Source organism: Alosa alosa, chromosome 11 (genome assembly GCF_017589495.1).
Source record: "Alosa alosa isolate M-15738 ecotype Scorff River chromosome 11, AALO_Geno_1.1, whole genome shotgun sequence".
In the NCBI taxonomy this organism is placed as follows: domain Eukaryota; kingdom Metazoa; phylum Chordata; class Actinopteri; order Clupeiformes; family Clupeidae; genus Alosa; species Alosa alosa.
The window spans coordinates 22,581,040-22,591,039 of NC_063199.1; the positions used below are offsets into that span (position 1 = coordinate 22,581,040).

General features: G+C 46.1%; 1 protein-coding gene across 2 annotated transcripts in view; it reads left to right on the forward strand.

Annotated features, from left to right (window-relative positions):
• The first annotated feature begins 1,062 nt into the window (after positions 1 to 1,062).
• The window catches only part of syt7a (synaptotagmin VIIa), an 87,418-nt gene continuing 78,480 nt past the window's right edge, over positions 1,063 to 10,000 (forward strand). For both annotated transcript variants that reach the window (XM_048257576.1, XM_048257577.1), the window contains exon 1: positions 1,063 to 1,895. In XM_048257576.1, the coding sequence (XP_048113533.1) occupies positions 1,862 to 1,895 (34 nt within the window). In that variant the 5' untranslated portion in view covers positions 1,063 to 1,861. The remainder of the gene's footprint in view (positions 1,896 to 10,000) is intronic.

Consider the following 10,000-nt stretch of genomic DNA (forward strand, 5'->3'; position numbering starts at 1 on the left):
TAGCCTAGTTTGGGTAAGCTATGGGACTTCATATCCCAACAGGCAATGCGTTTGAAGGCATTGTTTCAGTGATCGTGTAGATAGAATCTTGTGTGCCTAGAATAGAAAATCATGTGGAATGTGAATCTTAACCAAATCCCACAGCTACAAGGGGATCCTGTGTAACGCTTCATCTCTATGAAGCTTACAGCGTGAAAACACACGACAGAAGACCCGTGCATTGCACATCAACGTCAGGCAGGTGTGAACCTCTGGTCTGGAAACAGCTGGAGGTTTAGCGTCAAACAGCCGTGGAACCGGACTACCGAGCCAATACCGCGCGGGGACACGGCAGACGGGCAGGGAAGTGGCTTTTGCGGGGAGATTAAGTGATATCCTCCCACCGAATGGCTCTGTTATGTATGGAGAGAGAGAGAGAGAGACCTAATAATGGGCTTTTATCAGGGTGCATCCAGATAGATGTCGTTAGTCCTGCATTAAAGCATTAAAGCACTGAAGGTTACAGCGCATAAAACCCAAAGCCCAAATGACGCCTGCGTGCGTGTGAGATACTCTTCTTGACGTTTAACGTTTCCTTGTGCTCTCAGCTGCAAGCTCTGTCTGTGAAAACACTCATTTTCTTTTGTCAACCAGAGACATGGAGGTGATTCAGTTCTCACCCCCAGTCAAGTGACATAATTAGTCAATGATATGAGCCGCGCGCGCGCGCGTGTGTGTGTAAAATGGAGTGAAACGCTTGAGTAGCTCGCTATGTGTTAGCGGATACGACCCGCTAGAAGTCGCCACTTAAACACAAAACGTGTTAAATCCCTCAGGACAGGTGCGTCTGTGTGTACTCCTGTGCACGATGGAACACGATCAAAATGTAAAGAGTTTGATGAGATTGTGTACACGTGTGAGTGTGTGGATACGCGCATCTAAGCACCTGAGGCGTGAGACGTGCATATGTCCGTGAAATGGCAAACACGGCTCGCTCAGCTCTCCTCTCCCACCTCCGCCCATCCCGGCACTGAAAGGGTGTATTAGGTAATTGCTACGCGCGCGCGAGGATTGGATGGCAGTGGTTGAGACACACCTGCACGCACCGCCCTCCCATCCCCGGTGGCCACCGTCTTCACACCTGCGGTCCGTCTAAGGACACCGACCTCCCAGACCCCGGCGGAGAAGAGATAGCCGACATCCGTCGTACGCATCACAGCCCCACGAGCCTGTCCTGTTCCTGGAGACTGCTGCGCGGGAGCCCGTCTCTGACAGACTCTTGGTTATTGATGGACTTTGGTTGTCCAGGGAGAAACAGAAGATGCGATAAGATACGCCCCCATCGATAAATCGGTTCATGTAGAGTTTGTCCGCGCAGCCACTTATCGCAGTCACTGAGCTGACTCTCGGAGTCATAGCTATTCTCCCGTGGGCTATGACCATCTGAGCCGCCGCAACAAGCATGAGGACGGTGGACGCCTGACACTTTTCCGTTTAGCTTCCTTGCTCCATGCACTCTTTACCCCCGCGATCCCTCGGGGCGGCCGTGCGTGTGCGTGTGCGTGCGAGAGAGTGAAGGGGGAAGAGAGAGAGAGAGACTGAGAGCCGCGTTTACGTTCGGTTACCTGCCCGACCGTAATTCTGGGAGGACCGGGGAAGCACGCGCGCTCTCCCTCGGCTGAGCAACAAGACAATAAACGCTTTTAAACACATGGACCTGAGGAGTTGGTCGGAGGAGTAAAAGACACCAACACACACCCACACACACATACATACATACACACACACCTTACCACTCACACTGACACATCCTCATACACACTGAAACATTAACACTCACACACAGAGACCCAAGCTGAAGTGACAGTGAAATTAAACAGCCATGTATTTGAACCGTGAGGAAGAGAGCGCTAAAGGTAAGACGCTGTTTCATTTGAACTGTCTACTTTCCACTTAGGCTACTGCTGTGATATTGTGGCATAGCAGCAGACTGACACGACTGTCTACCTGTGTGTGTGTGTGTATGTGTGTGTGTGTGTGTATGCGAATGGATCTGACTGTTTGAGCTGTTTGGGTTTTTAGGGGATCTTTGGCTTTGATGCTCGTGGCATAGAGTAGCATCTCTCCACGGGGTCACTGACACGGGCACTCCTTTCTGCGTGTGTCGCTCGCTACTGCCGGTTGTTGTAGGTCGTTCCACACCCAGCATGCTCGTTCCAGGATATGGTTTGTTATGGTCGCTGTGTTCGTCCTCCTTCTCCTTGCTAAACTGTCACAGATACTTCCTGTTTCGCGTGCTACCGACGGGACATTGATTACACCCGTCCTACATTCTCTGTACATGTGCAAAAGCGGGAATTGGTGACATAGTGCTGGATATAGGTATAGGATGAGGTATAAAGAGAGAGCGGAGAGACTACTTGTTGTTCGGTCGTTTCCTTGCGCTTTCGTGTGCGATAGGCGCGAGGACATGGAGACACTTGTGAGGACAACAAAGATACAAGGTCATAGCATCTTTCACAGCTATAGAGGGGCTTTTCCCCCGCGCGCTCAGTCCCCGTGAAGGCGCGCCTAATGTGTGTGTTCTGCTGTGGTGTGTGCACGGGTATAATCAGCGGAATTACAGATGTTTTGACAGGAGACTTAATGAGAGGAGAGGTGGAGCAGTGGTGTTCCTCACACTAACCTTTCCTCCCCACGTGTGCGAGAGGCGTGATGTACTGATTCGAGGGGTGTCCGGTGTAATCCCCCCCCCCCCAACGACCTCCTCGCGCCCACCCCCCTTGGTCAATGTCGAGTGACATTCAGACGCGAGAGGGCAAAGAGGTAATTGCAATTACGGGGAGAACCTGCGGGCTGTGCGTCCGACACCTGCTACAGAGACGGAGAGTAGTGTTGTTTTGTGCATTGGGTCATATTGAGCATAGCAGAGTGTATGCTACCAGGGGAGCATAATGACTTGGTTTCAGCACAGGGTACTAGTAGGAGGACGCGATTAGAGGATGAGATGAGAGACGATGGGCTATCCAGACGGACAACCAGAATCCCTTTGTTGAATAGGGGATCGTTGTGGACTCGGACACAGAAATATTCGGACCGAATCAACAGGGTGACACCGTAGACTTGCTAGAAACGAGATAGCCCACTCCCGCGAGCACGCGGGACAAACCAGTATCGTTAGCCGCTCCTGTTGTCTCGTGCAAAACGGCCGAAAGAGCGAAACCGAGTAATGGGTGCAGAACCTAAGGATGAAAGGGGGTCGCATGCATTTGCCAGCCAATATAGTCTGCAACGGTTATGTGCACAGTAAGCTAAAGCACGTGAAATGACGCGTGAAGATGTTGATTTGCATGTTGTTATTTAAGAATTATAAAGTGATTAATTGTGTTGCCATCAATCGCTGCCGGTGGCTGTCACGAGCTCCGGGCGGCCATGCAGGAAGCAAAGCTTTCGGAATTCGCCGTGCGTCTCAAGGTGGAGCACGAGGGGACGGAGAGGTGTGGGGCATATCGATCGTGGGCGGGATCAGGGGGATTCATGAGAGTGGTCATGTGGACTCCGACCGCAAAATTGACATGCCACCCTCAACCGAATTCAGTTATCACCAGCCCCTGCCCAAGAAATAACGGGGCGTTAACGCCACTTAGTTTGTTGCAGATTAGGCCTACTTCACAAGAATGAAATTAAATTAAAATAACAACCATGTTCTGAGAAATCAGTGTCGCCTCTCATTGTCCGAATCTAAATACATGTATTTGAGAGGAGCCTAGCTAAGAAGCATGACGCCATGGACACGAGCGCACTGCGCGAGCTCCCCGGCTGCTGCGCTCGCGGATATTTAAAGGCATGCCTCATTGATCAAATGTTTTAATGAGTGTGTTTTTATGACAGCGGGATTCTTCCCCTGCCAGTGGTGTTTTTCCCCCCAAAATGTGTCCCATATCATATTTTGAATCTCTTTTCATGGCTATGACAGCACGCACACACACACACACACACACACACACACTTTTCTGTCTTACAATAATGTGTGTGTGAGTGTGTGAAGAATCATTTTGCAACTGCAATTGTTTATGTGTTTGTGTATGTGTATGTGTGTTTGTGTGTGTGTGTGTGTGTGTGTGTGTGTGTTTGTACTTGCATGCTATCTGATTGCACTCACTGTGTGCAGGAGGGTCTGGTCATGTATGGAATAGTATTGATTGCCCAGGACTACTATGAGCTGACATTTGAAAGACACTGCCTGATGATAAAGACCTCTTTGAACTGTGCCGTCTGTCAACGTGTGTCTAGTGGTTCTGACTGAGTATGAGCAGACCACCACGTCAGTGTATTTACGTGTGTGTGTGTGTGTGTGTGTGTGTGTGTGTGTGATTGTGAAAACACACTCCAGATTTTTCCTGGCAGTCTCAGTCACTCAGGACGGCTTCAGTTCCCACCGCACTCTTTTTCCTCCCCAGTCGTCATGGTAGCGAGTTCCATCTCTCTAGAGAGGAAGAATGCACACTGTTCTAGAATCCTGTGAGAGTTCTGAGACAGCTGATGGTCTCTAATGCCCCCCCCCTCCCTCCCTCTCTCTGAAGTGAAGCTAAGGACATCCTCCCAGTAGCAGCTCTGAGATCAGAAGCTTTAGCAAAATGCTAATGCTACACATTCAAGTGGGCCAACCCACCAGCTATTGCTTTTATACCTAGCAATAGCTGGGTATAATTACATAGATACTTCTTTTTAGAGCCACTTGGAGTATTGGCCAGTACATATCAAATGAGTGTGTGTGGGAGTCAAACCCAAGCAATTGTACGTCAGTGTGTGTTGTGGCAAGTAGTTGAACTCAAACAATCGTAGATCAGTGTGTTTTGGCGGGGCAGGTAATGGGTGTGGCTGCTGTCCAGACAATCAGGTGATGAGTGCCATCATGTGGTCTGAGCTTTTTGCAACCGCAGCTCCACCCACATGAGTGGCTCTCCATTTCTCACCGCCGCCCAAGAGAGAGAGAGAGGAAGAGAGAGAGAGAGGGAGAGAGAAAGAGAGAGGATGAGAGAGAGGGAAAAAGAAAGAAAGAGGGAGAGAGAGAGAGAGGGAGATAGAGAGAGAGGAAGAGAGAGAGAGAAAGAATGAATTTTCAAAAACTCTTTATTACAATCTTAAAAATACATCAAGATCAACTTGACACTGTACTCAAAAAGTAAAAGTTAGGAAAGTTAATTAAAGTAATGTGCAATCTGTAGCTTGTCATTCTCAACAACACACATCACGCTGTTTTTTCCTCAAAAACATCAAGAATCTTCATAGATTTATAAAAATGAAAATCAATCAACATACAACACCTTACAAGAATAGAAAACACCATTAGGATATCAACATCTACATCCTGCTCAACTTTCCTTTTACGACTAACATATATCGCCATCTTTGCTTGCCCAAGCAGAAAGTTTAGGAGCTGACACTTGAAGCGATGCTTTTGCACATATTTAAAACCAAAAATGAAAATCTCCGAAGAGAAACTTTCATCAAACTTAAAGAAAAGTGTCATCAATACAGCAAAAAGAGGTCCGAGCCTCTGGCAGTGCATAAAGACATGGAATACAGTCTCCCTTACAGAACAAAAAGGGCACCCTTGATCAACCATTGGATTTAAAACAGAAATAAAAGCATTCACTGCTATTGCACCATGCAGAATACGCCATTGTAGATCGCCAGCTTTTTTAGTTAATGGTGACTTGTACAACGCTCGCCATTGTGGTTTGACATCATTTTCAACCTGCAAAACTTCACGCCAGGGTGTATCCACCCTCTTGTCCAGAGACCTTTTATTTAGGGAGAGAACACACAGTTTATACAATGATTTACTAGTTGCAACTGTAGGACCCAGGAAAACTAAACTATCTTGGAGTAAGTAGCAACCAGTGCAACCTGTTAAATCTGGAAGTAGAGTAAGTCTGGGAAAGGGGTCATGGCAGTCAGGACTACACTCCCCCCCAAAATAATCTCCAAGCAATTGCATCTCATCCCCAGTTAGGAGAGACCGCCATTTCCCAAGTAGCTGATCAACTATCCTAATGGACTTCATACCTAAGTGTTGAGCTAAAGTATGGCTATTACTGAAATCAGGACCAGCAAACTCTACTAGATCCCCAAGGGTTGTAACTCCAGAGCTGATAAGCTTAGAAGTAGGTACCAGGGACAAATCCTGACTCACATCAAGAACAGAACCATGAATCAGAGGGTCCTTCAACAACCAGAATAATGAGCTTGTCTGTCGTGTTCATTGTATTATAAAAAGAGACCAGACTTTAAACAGATCCTTATAAAATGCAGGAAGCAAATTAAGATTCATTCAATTTGGATTAAACAAGAACAAAGACCTATCTAAGCCCAACCCTTCAAAAAGTTGTAAAATACAACAGGCTGCAGCTTTCCAGCTTGAGTCCACTGATCCTGTGAGAAGACGCTGTACAAACTGCAGACGGAAGGCAGCAGTTCGACTCTGTAGATGAATAAGGCCATGTCCACCATCCTCCTTAGGCAGATATAAAACACTCTGAGGTACCCACTGTAGATTGTCCCAGAAAAAATCAACCAGGACTGACTGAATACCTGGTAGCAGGTTTGAAGGAGGGTCCACACAAGCCAGCCGATGCCAAAGAGAGGATGCAACCAGGTTGTTAATAATAAGAACACGCCCACTGTATGAAGTAATACTGAAAAGAAATTTCCATTTCTCTAGACAACCTTTAACTTTTTCAATTACCCCCTCAAAATTCTTTTGAATAAAAAACATCATCACCTAAGAAAACACCCAGGTATTTAAACCCACCCCTATTCCAAACTAAGCCATCAGGCAGACCAGGTTCGCCAATCACCCAACTCCCAACCAGCAAGGCTATGCTTTTTGACCAATTTACCTTTGCTGAAAAAACAACCTTAAATTCATTGCAAATTTTTAAAAGCATGTCAACATCTCTCTGGCCATTAACAAGGACAGCCACATCGTCAGCATAAGCTGACAATTTAAAAACATCATCACAGTTAGGGATTTTCACTCCAACAATCTCCTTCCTCAACCTTACAAGGAAAGGTTCAATAGCCAGACTATACAGCATGTCCGACAAAGGGACATCCTTGAGGGACACCTCTGTATACCAACAAAAGGAGCGCACAAGTCACCATTAACTTTGAGAATACTTTCAATGTCACAATACAATGCTTTAATCATTCGAATAAAATTGGGGCTGAAACCAAAGGCTGACAAAGTATTCCACAAATAATTAAGCTCAACCCTATCAAATGCCTTTTCCTGGAGAGAGAAAGAGAGCGAGAGATGAAGAGAGGAAGATGGAAAGAAAGAGGTTCAACAGCCATTTATTGGATCATTTCTCAACCCATCCAGTCATACTAGGCCAAAACCCTACAAATATACAAACCATGTAATCAACACATACCTGATGCAAAACCACACGCCATACAAACATACATAAATATATTCATACATAAAAAGAAAGAAAGAGGAAGAGAGAGAGGGATTGAGAGAGAGAGAGAGAGGGGGAGGAAGAGAGAGATTTGAAAATGAATTAAGAGAGAGAGACAGAGGGAGGGAGAGAGAGGAAGGAAGGGGAAAGATGGACACAGCGGGACAGAGTGATAGGGTGGGGGAGAGAGAGGGAGAAAGAAAGAGTGGAAGAGAGGGGGGCATAGGAGGAGAGAGAGAGAGAGAAAGAAAGAAAGAGTGGACAAGAAATAGAGAGGGAAGGCTTTCTTTGTGCTGGAGCAGATGAAATGACTGTGGTGTGATGGCTGTGCGCCGTGGTAATTGAAGGTGTGAAGTTTAACTGGAGAGAGAATAAGAGAGAAAAATACAAGAGTGGGGATGAGGGGTGAGGGTTAATGCAGTGTGCTGACCCTCTGTGTGTGTGTGTGTGTGTGTGTGTGTGTGTGTGTGTGTGTGTGTGCGTGCATGTGTGTGTGTGTGTGTGTGTCGTCTCTCTCTCTCTCTCTCTCTCTCTCTCTCTCTGTGTGTGTGTGTGTGTGTGTGTGTGTGTGTGTGTGTGTGTGGGTGGGCTGTATAAATGAGCTCTACACCCATAACGCTGCGGTAGGCTTTGGCTGATGTGAAATTGGAAATAATTTGTTGTGTTTGTGGTGTAGTTCCTCTAATGGCCAATGGAGCTTGGCGAGAGGGGGGTAATGCCTTCTGATCCATTTTGTGTTTTTAGGTTGGAGTGTGTGTGTGTGTGTGTGTGTGTGTGTGTGTGTGTGTGTGTGTGTGTGTGTGTTATATGTTCTAATGAATTTGTATGTTTTTTTGTTTTTCTCTTTCAGATGTGTCTGTGTGTGTTGCATGAATATGCAGTGTGTGTTTGTGTTGTGTGTGTGTGTGTGTGTGTGTGTGTGTAGTTCCAGTGGTGTCCGTGTGCACAGACTACAAGAGCTGTTCTCTGTTTTTTTAATGTGTAATTTATGCTAAGCAGGGGACAAGATGCTGAGTTTTGGGATGGAAATTGAGACCTCTGGGAGTATCTCTGTCTGACTCCCTCAGCAGAGCAAGTGCCGTCCTCTCTGTCCAGACTCCATTGTTTATTAGTCCTGTTTTAGTAGTAGTTGGAGTAGTAGTGGTAGTGGTAGTAGTAGTAGCAGCAGCAGTAGTAATAGTATTAGTATTAGTATTAGTAGTAGCAGTAGTAGTAGTGGTAACAGTAGTAGTAGTATTAGTAGTAGTACTAGTGGTAATAGTAGTAGTAGTAGTAGTAGTAGTAGTGGTAGTAATAGTAGTAGTAGTAGTAGTGGTAATAGTAGTATTAGTAGTAGTAGTAGTGGTGGTAGTAATAGTAGTAGTAGTAGTGGTGGTAATAGTAGTATTGGTAGTAGTAGTAGTAGTAGTAGTAGTAGTAGTAGTAGTAGTAGTAGTAGTAGTAGTGGTAATGGTAGCACTAGTAGAAGCTTGTGAGGTCCAACCATTAATTTCACTAGTGAGAGACATTTTTATTTTCATAAAAGTTCAAACATACACAGCTGCCAGCCAGCCAGTGAGATAGTGATAGTGGTTTTAGAAGAGAGGTCTCCTGAGCCATGTGGATGTATCTGCCAATCGCCCAGTCTAAACATAAGTATATATACTCTTTTGATCCCGTGAGGAAAATTTGGTCTCTGCATTTATCCCAATACGTGAATTACTGCCCAAAACATCAGCCCTAAACATCAGCATTTACACAATGGCAATGTCTAATGGGCTGGGCTGGGCTGTCTGTGTATATGAAGGTGTGTGCATGTAACTTTTGACCCGTATGTCCGATTTTCATAAATGAGGTACCGTTGGAATCCTTGGATGAGGCCGAGTTCCATGCCCCTGATCAAACCCACTCTTGCAGTTCCTCGGAACCGCAATTCTAGTTAACATTGGTATATCATCTGACTGGATCAATCTGACCTGATCATTGACCAGCGTGGCGTCATGCACGTATGCTATGAAGGAGTAATTGGGCGGCCATATTGGCGAAACTGAAGCCAGTCTGAGCAGTGAGTGAATTTTGTGAAGTAAACACACACCATCTCCCTGTCTAACACACATCTTACACACACCGTCTCCCTGTCTTACACACACGCCGTCACCCTGTCTTAGACACACCGTCACCCTGTCTTACACACACACCGTCACCCTGTCTTACACACACACCGTCTCCCTGTCTTACACACACCGTCTCCCTGTCTAACACACACTATCTCCCTGTGTCATGTGAACCAAGAACTGATTGATTCTATGCATTAAAACATGCTCAGAAAAGATGCAAAAGTGGCCCCAGCCGTGGAGCGGCTGGCTGGGGCACCTGCACTGTACGCCGGGCGACCCGGGTTGGATTACCGCCCCGTGGTCCTTTCCGGATCCCACCCCGACTCTCTCTCCCACTTGCTTCCTGTCATTCTCTACTGTCCTGTAAATTAAAGGCATAAAAGGCCAACAAAAATATACTTAAAAAAAAAAAAGAAAAGCAAAAGCACAAATTATTAAATAGAAGAAACATTTTAT